We start from the raw sequence: 16,291 nt of genomic DNA, 5'->3' as shown, positions 1-16,291 counted from the left end.
TATATATATAAAGAAAAGAAAGAAAAAAAAGAGTGACCATTCACAGATGCTTTCCCTGAGCTAAGTACTATTTTAGAAGACACTTTACATGTATGATCTCTCCAGAGTCCAGCTCTTCATAGATGTGTAATTTTGAATGAGCTCTTATCCTCCTTGAGCCTCAGTTTTTCTCATCTGTAAAATAAGGATAATAAATCCTACCTACCTCATGGTTTTTCTGAGTATTAGAAGGGACTATATGTAAAGGGAGCAACAAACAGTAAATAATCAAGAATATTGGTTATTAGTATTATTGGCAGTCATCTACCTACTACCCTTACACTATAATTACTTTTTAAACTATTTAAAAATATAACAACAACTACTGTAAACTTATTGATTATATTGAACATCTACATTGTGCCAGGTGTGCTGGGGATACATCAGTGAAAAAGACCTGAAGCGTTGTGTTTGGAACACTTAGTTCAGCCGTACTCTAAAATAGGCCCTTATGTGATCCCATCTTTAGTTAGGCTATTGCTTTGGGTTCTTTAACAGAGACCAAATACAAGTGACTTAAATAAAACAGAAGGTTTATTTCCACTGGATGATGCTCCACGAGATCATCTAGGGACCCATCTTCTAACTCATTGCTTTACTATCCCCTGGAGGCAAAGATCCACACCAGTGACCCAGCCCATGGCAAGGAGCAAAGAGGAAGAGGGGAATGAGAGGCTGCCTTTTACAGAGGTGACCAAGAGTGTGTCATTCCTGGCTGTGTCCCATTGGCCAGGATTTAGTCACAGGGTCACATGTAGCTGCAAGGGAGTCTGGGGATGTGGCTTCTAATAGGGTGGCTGTGCACCGGATTAAAACTTGGAAGACTTCTGGGACTTTATCCTACAGATACGCAGGCACACAAAGGACCCATCTACAAGATTATTCAATGTAGCACTCTTTGAAATTGCAAATGCCCAGAAATAACCCAAGTGGTCACTTGCTAAATAAACCATGGTAGAGCCACACAATGGAATACTCTGTAGCTGTAAAAAAAACCCAAAACAATGAAAAAGCTCTTTATGTACTAATATGATAAGAGCTTCTGAATATATTAGTGAAAAACGCAGGGGATAGAACTCTGTATATAGTATGCTCCTTTTTTTTTGTTTTTGCAAAAGGAAAGGGGTAATGGAAGAGTGTATTCATATTTGCTTATGCATTTGCATAAAGAAACGACGGAAGGCTATCCAGTGTAGCAAATGCTGTTGGTGCCTCACCCATAATCCCCTCGACCATGTCACCTTGGTGCACGCTGGACGGACTTTCTACCGTCAGCACCTGCATTTCTTTTCCTGAGGGTTTTCTCTGGTTGCCTACATCCCCTCTGCCTAACTGTGCAGCAGCTTGAAAGACCTGAGCCATTAATCTCCTCCCATCGCCTCAGGCCTCAGGAGCAGCCCCCCACCAGTGAAAGCTGGGATTGCCAAAGAAATGGAGAAGTGACTCAGGGGGAGGGGAGCACGCGGAGGCACCGGTTCCTCCCTCTCTTCAGGGGTCTCCAGCAGGAGTGGCCAGCTGTCCACAGGGGTGACAGTGTTGCTAACACAGTCTCTACCCTCTCCTCTCCTCCGTTTCACTTCCTCTCCCCCTGCTGATGTTTCATGAGATCACCTCCCAAACAAACGACGGGCTCTATAATCCTTGCCCCTGGGTCTGCTGCTGGGGAAACCCCAACAAGTAAAAATAAAGTTACTCAGAACAAGCAGACCAGAAACAGACTCATAGACACAGAGAACATTTTGACGGCTGCCAGATGGGAAGAGGGTTGGGGGACTGGGTGAAAAAGTGAAGCGATTAAGAAGTACAAACTGGTAGTTAAAAAATAGTCCGGGGATGTAAAGTACAGCATAGGGAATATAGTCAGCAATACTGTAATAACTATGTACGGTGCCAGAGGGGTATAGATTTATTAGGGTGATCACTTAGTAAATTATATCTCTAATCACTGGGTTGTACACCTGAAACTAATATAATATTGTACGCCAACTATAATTGAAAAATAAAAAATTGTTAAAACAATTTTTTTAAATCAATAAAAGGGGTTACCTGTAGGGACCAGGAAGGGAATGCAGGGTGGGAAAAGCCATCTCAGTGTATATATACCATCTTATCTATAATGAACAGTCTTTGCAGGAGCACCGGCTCCTGCTATGCTTATTTCTGCCTGATGCCACACCGTTGCCACACTGTGAAGGTGTGAGTCCCCCATCTCCTCTCTCTCTATTCTGTTAGGGGCACGAGCCCAAGGCTGCAAATGGATGGGAGAATTGAGGGTGATGGTGAATCCTGGCATTGCCTGTTTCGCAGTGAGTAACATGGATGCAGGACTTTTGGGCCTCAGTTTTATCACCTGAGAAATGAGGTAATAAATACCCATCTGGCCTTCTTCTCAAAGTTGTAAGAAAAATGACCCCTGCTAGATCTAATAAAGTTCACCCTCAATAAGTTTGCAGGCCTGAGGAGCTTATTATGGATTGCTAAATCAACCAATCAATCAATCATCAATCAATCAACATGGTAAATGTATTTAACTTGAGGTGCTGGGCTTATAAAATTTCTACAAAGAAGTAAAATGCATGATCTTTTCACCTAAGAGGCACTCACTGAAAAGTAATGTAGCCTAATGAATGCTCAAAAATATGTAAACTCTGACATGAGACCGAGCTGGTCAAGTCATAGTTCTACAGCTTGGAACAAATGGCTTAACATTTCTGGACCTTGGTTTTCTCATTTGTGAAAAGAACATTATTGCATTACCTACTGTTTAGGGCTGTCATGAGGGTTGATGAGATCATTGTAATGTGTGTAGGGCATCACTTGGCACAGAAGGAACAGTCAATGAAAAATGACCTTTTTGCCCAGCCAGCACGGCTCAGAGGTTGAGCGTCGACCTAGGATCCAGGAGATCTCGGTTCGATTCCCGGTCAGGGTGCGTGCCCGGGTTGTGGGCTCGATTCCCAGTGTGGGGCGTGCAGGAGGCAGCCGATCAATGACTCTCTCATCACTGATGTTTCTCTCTCTCTCTGAACTCAATAAAGATATATTAAAAAAAAAAGACCTTTTTCTATCAATTACTATAGATACCCAAGCTGGCTTTTGACTAAATTTCCGTAATGGAGAGTCTTTTAGTTGGGATTGTATGCTGAAAGCAACAAAACACCCAACTAATACGGCTCTAGGCTTCCAGCAGGGTTGAGGTCAGGTCACATGTCTGCTCATGTCTCGTGGGGCCTTCAGCTACTCAGGGCATGTTCTTCTCATGACAGGTCACACGGAAGCAAGAGGATGAGGCCAATCGTACAGTCACATTTAAAGCCCCTCTCCCAAGCAGGACCACTGGTATTTCGTCAGCCAAAGAGCCAAAATCAGTGGGGCAGGGAAGCACAGCCCACCCCCATGGATGCCAGCGGGCAAGGTGGGGTAAATATAATTCTGTACCAGGGGAGGGAATGCAACTGGAAGCAATGATCTCATTTGCCACATTTACTAGCATTAAAAATAGGGATACAATCACGTGGCTAAGAATAAACAGATTTATAGTGCTAATAAATGTTTATCTAAAACATGACACAGAAAAACCCAATTTTTGATCAGCTTTATGGCATGCGACTTGTTTTTCTGGAAAACTGACCCACAGGCTGTGGAATGCTAATCTTGGCTGCTTTGCACCACTAGGGTGTCATTAATTCACAGTTTCTGCACTTGGCCTTTTATCAGTAGTAACGGTAAATTAGAAGCTGACTTACACCTGTTGTCCCAGCACAACAGTCCACAGTGCCACCTCCCTCTCACAGGAGGACCAGTTTGGACGACAAACTCTGTGACCGCCTCACGTATACACCACCCATGTAGTAGTTTGTCCTTCAGAGAGAAACAACCTTCCCAAGAGCTAACACTCCCCAAGAAGCAGCAACCTTAACAATTTCTGCTTTTCCTTCTGGAAAAATGCTCCAATGACAAATGCCCGCTCTTGCTCCAGGCCTTCGAGTGTTCCAGGCCTCCTCAGAAGGCTGAGCCCATTTCTCTGTTTTGTGTTCAACTGTGTAGCTCCCCCCCTCGGGTTGCCGTCCCCCAGGCACCTCCTGGAGCTGTCCAGAGCTGGGCTGTAGGGCTTCCCGGTCACGCGGCTCCGTCCCCTACTAGAGCATTTATGGGCTGTGACAAACGTTTACTTGCCTGTCTGCCTTACTAGACTGCAACCTCCGAGCAAGCAAGGATCCTGCCTGCCTGTGTCACCACCTGCATATGCCCCTTTCGCAATCAGTATTTGCTGAATGAATGCAATTGTTATTGTTTAATTATTATAAAATATGTCAGACATGCCAAAAACAGAATAATATTGCCCTCAACCCACTTTCTACCTGCTCTTTTTTTTTTTTTTTTTAACATATCTCTATTGATTTCAGAGAGAGGAAAGGAGAGAGAGAGAGAGATGGAAACACCAATGATGAGAGAGTCACTGATCGGCTGCATCCTGCACGCCCCCTACCGGGGATCGAGCCCGCAACCCGGGCCTGTGCCCTGACCGGGAATCGAACCCCGATCGCCTGGATCCTAGGCCAACGCTCAACCGCTGAGCCACGCCCGGCCGGGCTACCTGCTCGCTTTCTGCCGCTCATCCTTCTCTGGCCCCTAGCCTCAAACAACAGACTACATGAAAAGATAGTTATTTTTAAATGAAAACAACACCATAAGGAAAGTCAAAAAACAAAGGATAGGAGGGGGGGAAACTGAGCAACATGTGACAGACATGGGGTTCACATCCTCGAGTTCCCAACGACCCAAGGAGGAAAGTGAGCACGTATGAGTTTAAAGTTCATGGAAGAGAAAGGTGGACATGATCAACGAGCCTATGCAGAAACATCACAGAAATGCAGCTCAGCACAGCTGGGGAAACGCACAAGGACTGGATAACCCACTTCACTCATCAGGTTGACAAGACTTCAAAGGACGACAAATACCCCGCATTGGTGAGAACTGAGTGCACACCAGATGAGACTACCATTTTGAAATCTATGCAGGTACAAACTATGGAAACGCATTGAAACTCCAAAAGTACAACTAAATATGAGGAATTATGTAGGATATACACTGTGGCAGCTGTAATGGCAAACAAAGCCCAAACCACCCTAGATACCCACGAACGAGAAGATGGTCGAATTCAGCATGGTTTGGTCATAACCTAACTTTTGCTTAAGAAAGTTACGGATAGCTGTACTGACCCCCAGCGCTGTTAGTAAGGGAATCGGGCCAAGTTGTAGAGAAACATACATAGTGTGATACAATCACTACAAAAATAGGAAAGAAAACCTTTTCCATGTTATCGTTTGAGACTATGTATGTTGCTATGAACACAGAGAAAGCTTTACTTAATTGGGTGGGGTGAGAAAGGCTGGGTCTGGAGATTATTGGCTTGGTTTTTGTACAGTTCTGTATAGTTTATTGCAAGGAATGCATTTTTCTGTAGTGTGTTCAAGGAAAATCCAAATACGCATGTCCCTGTATGTATATGTTTATATGGAGGGCAGCAGCTAGGTGGAGATATATAGATATAAAAAGAAATATAGCCCTGGCTGGTGCAGCTCAGTTGGTTGGGCGTTGTCCCATGCACCAAAAGGTTGCTGGTTCGATTCCTGGTCAGGGCACCTGCTAGGGTTGTGGGCTCCATCCCCAGGAGGCAGCGTGCAGGAGGCAGTTGATTGATGTTCCACTATCACATCGATGTTTCTCTCTCTCTCCCTCTCCCTTCCTCTCTTTCTAAAAATCAACTTTAAAAAGAAATATAGTACATGAAAAGGAAATAGTATGTTCAATTCAACCCCAACTCTGTAACTGGAATAGAAAACATACAGACATAACCATGGGAAAAAAGATCAGGAGAAGTCCATCAAAACAGTCCCAATTTTTACATCCGGATAGGTAAGATCTAGTGACTAATTTCTCTAAATAATATGTTTCCCATGCTTCCTATCTTAAATACACATTACATTTATTATCAGGAAAAAATTCTTTAAAAGCTGAAATAAAAAAAGGGGCGCTCTGGGAGAAGTAAAAAACAGATTCATGATAATGTAAGTTTCCCATCTAAAATTCAATAGCTGAGCTTCCTAAAGAGCTGCAAGCAATGACTCTAAAGCAATGACATTATTAAAATACTAACACAGGGTGCTGCAAGCTTTTTCGATTTATTATCAAACCATAGTTAATGAATAATTATTACCATTGCTGATGGGAAAATAAATAAATTCTGGCAAAAAAACCCCACAGCTCAAACTCTGTATCTATTTCCTACAGGCAGCTAACTTTCCATTTCCAATGGGCAACCCTCAAGGTTTCCAGCATCATCATTTTGTTATTTCCTTAGCCTGTTATATATCTTTTAAGTAAAAGTGAGCTGATGTGCATGAGAACTTTAAATAAGTTTGTGTGTTAGGGCAATAAAAGTGTACGAAAACTTGGATAAAAAAATATCTAAGTGTCTTTATAATATTTTAAATATACTTCTCTCACAAGAGTAACCTCTGCAGCTCGCAATCCTTGCTGGCATTCTGTGAGAGCACGCTTCAATCATTCAATACTTATTAAGTGCTCATCATGAGCTGAAGATGACCCTAGAGGCTGGAAACCCTAGTTTGTCTTTGGGTATAAACAGCGGTAATCCCAGTTTGCTCTCTGGCGCCACCTACTGGTCACACAGCATTTTCATGCGAAACAATAAAATTTGAATTTCCCTTTTCTCAGTACAGCCCATGGTTTCGAAAAACCCAGGTGCTTCTCTGTCCCTGGGGCTGCACATACACTGATACATAAAACAATGGCATCCTAGAAAACTCTGTCCTAAAGGTTAGTAGAAACGTGCATCATATTTGCATCTAAACAGAAATGTCAGGTTTGTCAGTCTGAGGTTTCAAAATGAAAATACCATAGATATTTAATGACTGTTAAGGAGGCAAGACGTATCTATACTATTTATGCGCAAAGACTACAAACCTTTGCTTGTTCAAATTCTCTTTAATGATATGATAATTCACATCCCCTCAACCCCAAACCATATCCTGACCACACAATCATTAACGTTCAATATATTTTAATCTTGTATCAATTTATTAGAAAACCATTCCTTTTCATCTCATTAGCACTAAGTTGTTTTTTTTGGTGTGTGTTTTTTTGTCAAAAACCCATTTAACGTTATGTAGAAAATGGTCCTCCATACCACAGATTTGTATCCGTGTACTAAAACCCCAGACTCGGGGCGTATTTCAGAATGGCACGGAAGAGGGGCTGGGAAGTACCATCTACTACACAAGTATAATGAGATGGGAAAAACCTTTATTCGAGTTGGGAAATCAAGTTGGAAACAAACGTCCTCACTAATCAATGCACTGAATTCCAACCCCTAATCGGAATCATCCTGGTAACATTTAAGATTCTACAATAGTCACAACACTGCGACTCAGAGGGGGGTCTCACAGTTACTACAGCATTAAAAAATTATAGTAAGCAGTATAAAATTACAATTTATTATGGGGGGCCTTTCTCAATAATCTTTAAAAACATAAAGGGCATACCTCTTGCAGAATTCTATGTATGACTTATTTTTGTGTCACATTTCCCTCCCCCCCCTTTCTTTTGTTTTTTAAGCACTAATCTGGTATGGAATCCGCTGGACAGAGCAAAGCTGGGTGGGCCCCTCCTTGAATGATGGAGTAAGTCTGCTTGGGCAGTTCTTGCTGAGAGGAGGAAAATATAGGTGGGGCCGCGGAGGCCACCGCGATGTTCTGGCCCCCGTCGCTCACCACAGTCACCTCGGCCGTCCCCTCCTGAATGAGAGCGTTAAGGCCTTCGAAGTCCGTGCAGGTGATACCGGAACTGGTGATAAAAGTCTGGTTGCCAGCGCCTTCCTGGGGGCCGCCTGGGGCCGTGGGGATGAGAGTCTGGTGCAGAGTGGCTCCCTCCGTCTGGTCGTGCGTGGTCAGCAGGACAGTCGGCTGGGTCAGGGCACCCGCCTCGCTGGGACACCCCGAGGGCTGGGGAGGGGCGATCAGATTGACCTGGCGCAAGATCTGCAGCCGGCTGTTCCCGGGCAGTTCCTCCGGGTTCTGGGCCACCAAGGTGGATGGCACAATGTTCACGGCGGCGGCCGCAGCCTGGACAATGGTGTTCGCCTGGGGCACCTGATGCCCCACGATGATTTTGACTCTCCCTTCGCTGAACTGGGGCACCTGGCTGGGCTGCAGGGGCACCTGGAGGTGGCCCACGGTGAGGGGCGCGGCCTGCTGCTTGCTGGGTTCGATCTGAAACTGGAGGACGGTCACGTCCGAGTTCTTGCTCTCACTGTACTCACTGTGCTGCCTCTTGTGGCTGCGGAGCGAGTCCTCCCGCATGAACGAGGCGTCGCAAATGTCACAGTGGAAAGTCTTCTTGGCGTCCAGCTTGGCCACCTGCCGGCTGCTCTGGCGGCCGGTGTCCTTCCTCTCCGAGGCCTCGTTCTTGACCATGTCCCCGTGGAACTTCTTCATGTGCTTGCTCAGGTTGCTGGGCTGCTTGGTGTCGAAGCTGCAGAAATTGCACTTGAAGGGGCGGTCCGTGCAGTGGATGCGCTCGTGGATGCGCAGCGCGGCCTTGCTGGAGCAGGAGTAGCTGCACTCCGCGCACTTCTCGGGGTGCTCGGACTGGTGCACCCGGCTGTGCTTCCGGAGGGTGGCTTTGCTGTCCCCCAGGAAGTCGCAGTGCGGACACTTGAAGTTATTCCCGCTGTGCTTGATGCGGATGTGGGACTTGAGGTTTCCCTTCATGGTGCAGCGGACATTGCAGAACTCGCACTTGAAAGGCTTCTCCCCCGAGTGCACGCGCATGTGCCTTTTCAAGTCCGAGCTGATTTTGAACTTGGCGCTACAGAGCCAGCACTGGAAGGGGGCGTCCCCTGTCAACACAAGGTGAGTTTCCATGAGAACAGGCAGGCAACAACCACAGCGGATCCCCCCGAAGCACACACCAGAAAATCGCTTACACCAAGGCAGGCGGGTGGAGACCTTCTAACTGCAGCTCCTAGCAGCCCCTGGGAGAAAAAAAAAGGGGGGGTGCGGGGGTGGGGGACTTGACTTCTTTCCCCAAACCTAAGCCACCGCCACAGGCTTGGTGCACCACCACCGTGACAAAACCCAGGAGAAAAACTGAGACGGAAAAGAGCTCTTTAATCGTCCCAAATAAAATGTGTGGATATCCTTAGCAAGGTCTTTAAAACAATCGAGCTATGGTTCCTAGATTAATGTGACCACTCGGCTAGTTCGTGGCTCACCATTCTGCGTAATCCGCTGATTTTGACTGAGTTACATGTTGTAACAGATTGAAGGACACATTTTCGAATCGGTCATCTCCGTGCTCACTCATCAGAACATTCTCTTTACAATGATTGAAACGCCCAGCTTACACTTCAGGCAGATTTTTATTAATAAAGACGTGTTTATTGCGCAAACTTTATCCCACATTGCCAGCTGCGTTCTTTACTGGTGAAGTTACAAAATCCAGCTGCTTGACCTTTTATTTTTAAATTCATATTCGCTGAAAGATGAGCAGAGACCGTGATATTCCAAACTGACTTTGTCAACGAATGCCAAGTCCAGTGTATCTAAGGCATACGGGTGACCCCAACCATTTCAATTATTGTGTAATTAAGCAAAACCACAGCAGCTAACATTCTTCACGGTGGCTTCCGGGATGGCAGGCGCTCTGCTGAACACTCCACAAGAATGGTCTCACCAGATGCTCCCAACAGTCCCCGGAGATAGGTGCTATTAGCAACATTATTATTATTAACACTATTGTACACAGGAGATTGAGGCCTACAGAGACTACGGATCTTGTTCACGGTCACCCAGGTGTAGTAGCAGGGCTCGGATTCCAACCCAGGCTGACTCCAGAGCTGGTATTCTTAGATGCCAGGCAATTATCAGCACCTATGGCCGATGTTCACTCTCTTAGGTCATAAGCTCAAAAGACTAAGGCTGTGTTCTGGCTTTCTGGTATAAGGCCTAACACATCACCATGAGCTGCTTACTACATGCAATTAAAGATGACAGGGAGAAAAAAATAGCAAGCTTCAAGAAAAGTGGGAAGCCCAAACCTAAGCAGTGCTTTATGTATGACTCAATACCACTAAGACCATGCACGCTAAATTCTAGAACAAGAAATGGTAAGCTACGGCCAAATCTGGCCCACAGCCTGTGTTTGCAAATAAAGTTTTATTGGTATACAGCCCATTTGTTTATGTGTTGTTTATGGTCACTTTCAAGGCAGAGGTGAGTGACTGTGACAGAGGCTATATGGCCAGCAAAGCCTAAAATATTTAGGCTTTATATCTGGCCCTTTATAGAAAAAGTTTGCTGACCCCCTTTTTATACCATTGACCCCTTTTTCCCAGTTCAGTGAAACCCATGGGCCCTTTGTCAGAATAATGCCTAAACAGACAAAGGAAAGTAAAAATTAATAGGAACACAAAAGAAACTGATTACATTGAAATAGTTATTAAAAATTTTAAAGAAAAAAATCTGTTATATGGCAATGTGTGTGTTTTATCAATGTATTAAATAATAATATCCAACGGCGGGTCCAGTAGCTACAACCATTTCTAAGTAGAGAAGAGCATTAAAGAAATTCTGATCTACCTGCAACAACTGTTAGCAAAAGATCTGTGGTTTCTACTGGCAACAAGTTCCATGCACTGTGATCAGATTGGTTGCCAATTTTTGTAATTGAAGGTCACATCGGATTTCAGTACAGGTTAGTGAAAACGAAGATGTGTGAATTTTCCGTGCCCCATTTGGTGGACCTGAATTCTATTCACGGATCCTGGGTAGAGGTGTCTGTGGGCTCAGAATAAGAACCTCTGCTCTGGAAGGTTTTACGAGGTCTTCCCGTTACACCCCTGCCCAAATTAGTGACAAATCTTTCTGCCTTTTTTAAAAGCAATCATCAGGGGTGAAACCCAGAAAAAGCAGATAACCAAATCTCACAGAGCTTAACAACACTTTTGACATGGAAGTCAAAGTTTTAAATCCCTTGGTCACCTTCTTTTTCCCCCTTTAACCACAGATTTATTTCTTAAACGAGGTGTGCTAGTCAGTGACAGTCCCACCGGACCATGAGTTCTGAAAGGCAAATGACTGCATTCGTTCCTGTCCACTACCTCACCCTGGGTCCAGCGTGCAGTGGGGACTTAATGGATGTTGCCCAGTGAATAAGTGACCAATACATTTAAGTGACAGATCTTTCTTTTCTTTTCATGTTTTTTATTTTTATTATTGATTTCAGAGAGAGGAAGGGAGAGGGAGAGATAGAAACATCAATGATGAGAGAGTCACTGATCGGCTGCCTCCTGTATGCCTCTCACTGGGGCTCAAGCCTGCAACCTGGGCATGTGCCCTGACCGGGAATTGAACCCGTGACCTCTTGGTTCATAGGGCGATGCTCAACCACTGAGCCATGCCGACTGGGCAGGACAGATCTTTCCTGAGTTTAGGCGGCTCCTAAGATGACTGACAATGTAGTTGGTCAAAGCAAAGGAAGGGTAACAAACACTCCATGGACACATTGCATAAATGGAACACATTCGAATTTTTAGAAAATACACCTTTTCTGGACCAATTTAAAGATGCTAGTATAAATGGCAAGTTTATCGTTATAAGTCAAGATGATTCTGAACTATTTCCAAGAATGAATCCTTTAGCTCCTCAAACTTAGGTTGGAGAGATTTCTGAAGATCAGTTGGGCATCAGTGATGCCAATGTCTTAACTACAGGTCCCAAAAATATCCCCAGATCTCCCTGTAGCCACGACCTCTGTCATGTATGTCATCACCCATGCTCTCCTGGCCAGGGCAGGATGACCTGCTGTGACCTCAGACAACAGGACCCCTCATGTCATCTGATTTAGCTGAGGGAATGCTCCGGAGGCCTGACACAGTAATGGCTTGAAACGGGCTGTGCATTGGGATCTACTGGCTTGCACGCCTATCCTCCATCACCACGAGAAAGCCAAGCCTGGCCTCACCTGCTGGTCCTGGGAGGAGGACAGGGACACGGAGCAGAGCTAAGGTACTGCGGTGAAGCCTGGTGCACAGCCGGGCACGGCCAGCAGGGTCTCAGACCTGTAAGTGACCCCAGCCAAGATCCGCAGAGCTGCCCAGGCGACACCCAGCTGATCCCCAACACGGCATGCTGTAGTCACTGAGGTCTCCCGGGGGTTTTTGTTACACTGCATTATTGCACAATAGATAACTGATAACTAGAGAACAGATAACTGATACAGGTATAAGTATGGAGAAATGGAGCACTGCCACACCAGAAAAGTAAGTTATGTGGCACTGGCTTTCAGGCTGGTTGGCAGGTAGAGGCCGCCTGTATGCTACGTAACGGCAAACATTTGGTAAAACTGTCACCTGCGGTAACTTAAAGACAGGAAATGCACCTACTGAATTGTGGACTTGACCGAAGAGATGAATTCTAGGCAAAACACGGCAAGTGTCTCACAAGCTGCACATGATATGCTACCACAAGAGAGAGGCAAACTCCAAGAAGGACTGGCTGTTCTCAGAACGGAACTCAGAGAGAATACTGAAAATCAAAGATGTGCTGGGTTGGATAAAGATTCTCATCTCCAGCCAGCAAAAGGTTTTCGAAGTAAGAAAGCAGCCTGTGGACAAAGATCCTATCCAGGGAGGTGATCTCGGGGCGGGAGGTGGGGGCGGAATGAGAAATGAAGGCTGTGAATGTAAGCCTCTGTTAAAATCTCCAAAAGAGTGAAGTTGGTGCCAAGCAGATTCTCTCAGCTGAACAAGGATTCCTGGAAGTCGTGAGGGATTCAACCCACGGAAGATGGTCATATGCCAAAGGCCTGTACTTGGGTTCAGAGGAAAGGCAAGTCTCGGAAAGAACTGTGGGTATGGCCTTTGGCACGTAGATACACAGGAAATGCAGTTTTTATACAGCTCTACCAGCAAAGCTGTCACCCAGTTAGACTAAAAATCTAAAAAGGTGCCCAACCTTTCAAACAGCAAGGTTACTGCAATTGTCCTGGCTGTGTACACTGGGAGTGTGAGGGACAGTGTCTTTTTACTGCAAAGGTGCCTAGATCCAAAGGACCCACATCGCCACACCTGAAGGCGATCACGAGATCCTGTGATTGGATGTGACTTGTGGAGGGCTTGGGAGGGTGTGAATGCATTTGTATGTCGGAAAGATGTGAACGACGGTGGGGTGGACTGTTGATTGCAAAAATGGCCTCAATTCTTTATCCCTCCTCGTAACTCCCTGTCTTTTGCCGTGTAACCTTGTGGTGACCTCCTTCTGTGGGTGAACTCAGCCCCAACTCTTGACATTTGCTTTAGCCAATAGAATTTGCTTTAGCGAATGGGATACAAATACAGATATGAAATGGGGTGACACACTGGGGCATGCTTGCTTGTATTACTGCCACTGTCACGAGAAGGACAAGCCTGGGGTAGCCCACTGGTCCCAGAAGGAAAATGAAGGATATGGGAGTAGTGCCAGACTGCCCCAGCCAAGGTCAGTGGACACCCCGCCTTTCCCACACATGTGATTAAGACCAGCCAACATCAACAGAGTTGTCTAGCCAACCCCCTAATGACCTGAAGTATGTGAGCAATAAATACTTGGTATGATATGCCACTGAGGGTTTGTGATGGTTGTTACACAGCATCACTGTATCAAAAGCTAACTGATACACTTGCCAAAAGGAAAACATACATAATTTGTTAAATTACCTACTCTGCTGAGTTTTCCCATTAAGCTGTACCACACTGAGCTAATCAGAGTATACTTTAAAACGGAGTGAAATGACTAACCAACCATTATGCAGAAACATATTAAAAATGCATCGCTTATATCTCTATTTCATTTAGCACATCTCAATTAAATTACTAGTGAATAAGTTATAAAGTTACTATGTATATATATATATATATACATAGTAACTTTATAACTATATATATATATATAGTAACTTTATAACTTATTCACTAGTAATTTAATTTATAACTATATATATAGTTATAAATTGGATGCTTTCCCCTATTTTACTGAGAAAGGCACTTCTGGGCAGATGAAAAGCAAAGCTGCATAGAAGGGACTGCCAAACGCCCCCACTTCATTTACTTCTGTGTGATTGAATGCTTTGGCGAGTATGACTGAAGCGACAGGAAGGCGGGAGCACGGAGGGAGAGCGCCAGGAGAGACCTACCTGTGTGGGACCGCAGGTGGACGGTGAGCTGGCTGGAGTTGCGGCTGGCGTAGGGGCAGATCTGGCACTTGAAGGGCCGCTCGTCGGAGTGGATCCGCAGGTGCTTGTTGAGGCTGCTGCTGTCCGCAGCGGCGTAGTCACACGTCTTGCACTTGTAGGGCTTCACGCCTGTGTGGCACCGCATGTGGGTCTTCAGCTTGTCCTTCCGGCTGAAGCACTTGCCGCAGACTTCGCACTTGTGGGGCTTGTCTCCTTCGAACACACACAGAGGGCTTCAGGAAAGAATCGTGAAAGGGCTGACCTCCCCGTCTCATGCAGAGTAAGACGCGATCTCCAAAGATTATTTAGAAACCCCCAAGCTGGATGGGTGGTTGGCAAAGAGCTAACAGCTTGGGAGAAAGACAGGAGGTTTCCTCTAGTCTGAACATGAATATACTATTACTGGTATTTTCTAATTTTCCCTACATGGAATGTGAATTTCTTATTTATTTATTTAAATCCTCACCTGAGGATATTTTTCCCATTGCTTTTCTGAGAGAGTGGAAAGGGGAGGGAGGGGGAGACAGAGAGAGAGAAACACAGACGTGAGACCCACTGACTGGCTGCAACCATGGGACGCGCCCCTGGCTGGAACTGAACCCGGGACCCTTGAGTCCGAGGGCCGGCGCTCTAACCACTGCGCCACGCCGGCCAGGGCGAAGTTCTTATTAAAAACAGAATGCAACTCAGATTTTTGAATTACAGCTAAGTAAACGAACGTGCTCACTGTCCCTTCTGCCATCCTCTCCTTTCTCCCTTACACGACAGGCAGGCCCTGGAACTCGGGCCCCCGCTGTCAGGAGCTCGTGGCCGACCAGCCACAGGCTAGCTCTCGGCCTCACGCGCAGCAAGGGGCGCGTCTGTGACCAAGTCCCGTCAACGAAACGCAGAGAAGGTAAACGCGTCCCCTTTGTAAAAAGACACCGCGTGCTTTACACTTTTCCTGTTTCCCTTCCTTCTTGCCAGCTGTCGCCAAGACATGGGGGCGCCCGGCAGGTGTGGGGAGGCTGGGGCACGTCTCACAGGACGGAGCGGCCTCCTGCCCTGGGCCACCGCTCCCCTCTGGTCAGTCATGCGACGGAGACACAAAGCCGGACTCACTAGACACACGCCGCTTGTCACGCATACATTCTTTGACGTATATTTTTCCAGTCTCTTTTGTACCTGGGTGGTCCTCTCTGAAAGTAACTTTTTTTTTTTGGTACCAAAAAACCCCTCTTGGCTGACATGAATTTAAACACCTCCTTTTCGAAAGGCGCTATGCCTCGGAGTGGCTTCATTTGACTCTAACAACTCGGATTGGAATCCGGGACTGCTGTGCCCTCAGCCGAGCGCAACCCCGCCTCCCCGCGACCACATCTTTTCGCCTCATTGGTGCCCGCGACACGGCTGCAGGGCTGCAGCACCCCCGGGGCCCTCCCCTGCCGCGGGGAGTGAGCCAGGCAGGTACACGCTGCCTGGGAAGGTGCCAGCAGGGAGGGGACGCGCACGCCCAGGGAGAGCAGGGTTAGCCAGAAGGCCGAGAGGCGATAGTAACATTAACTTGGTAAGAGACGGAAAAAGTAAATTGTGTGTGTTTTGGGGCTCGCTGAAGGCATGCCGAAATCTAAGGGGACACACTAGACTAAAGACGGGTGAATCTGGGCACGCTGGCTGCGAGTCAGGAATTTCACCTCTTACTTTATGTATCAAATACGCATCCCGGACAAATCCTAAATAGCCAAGTGCTCACATCAACTGCTGGCCAAAGCTGATCACTCCCATCATAGAATAAACATCTGGCATTTAGGAACACACCTAAAAGTGTATTAAATATTATGATTTTATTATTAAAATGCTAATAGTCAAATTTAAAAATCCAGGAACAATAATTTCTCATCATCATCAGCTGTGAAATGGCTCCTGGGGCCCCTGTCCCGTGTGTCTGCAGTGAGCAGACGCTGGTTGGCCCTGGGGC

The 16,291-nt window shown here is 46.1% G+C and overlaps 2 protein-coding genes across 6 annotated transcripts in view; both read right to left on the bottom strand.

The window, feature by feature from the left end:
* Window positions 1–14,331, bottom strand: part of SALL4 (spalt like transcription factor 4) — a 240,657-nt gene extending 226,326 nt beyond the window's left edge. The window contains exon 1 of the mRNA XM_081149684.1: window positions 14,296–14,331. The gene's annotated coding sequence lies outside the window, so the exon portion shown is untranslated. The remainder of the gene's footprint in view (window positions 1–14,295) is intronic.
* The window catches only part of ZFP64 (ZFP64 zinc finger protein), a 66,132-nt gene that overhangs the window by 29,512 nt on the left and 20,329 nt on the right, over window positions 1–16,291 (bottom strand). For 2 of the 5 annotated variants that reach the window (XM_081149687.1, XM_081149690.1), the window contains 2 exons: window positions 14,296–14,547; window positions 6,213–8,962 (listed from right to left, as the gene is read on the bottom strand). In XM_081149687.1, coding sequence (XP_081005813.1) covers window positions 7,683–8,962; window positions 14,296–14,547 — 1,532 coding nt within the window. In that variant the 3' untranslated portion in view covers window positions 6,213–7,682. Of the gene's footprint in view, window positions 1–6,206; window positions 8,963–14,295; window positions 14,548–16,291 lie in introns of those variants that run through there. The other 3 variants (XM_081149688.1, XM_081149689.1, XM_081149686.1) reach the window with 2 other exon arrangements.

Source organism: Miniopterus schreibersii (genome assembly GCF_964146895.1).
Source record: "Miniopterus schreibersii genome assembly, chromosome: 10".
NCBI classification, from domain to species: domain Eukaryota; kingdom Metazoa; phylum Chordata; class Mammalia; order Chiroptera; family Miniopteridae; genus Miniopterus; species Miniopterus schreibersii.
The sequence above is the reverse complement of the archived record's forward strand: the minus strand, read 5'-3'. Positions and strand labels throughout refer to the sequence as shown.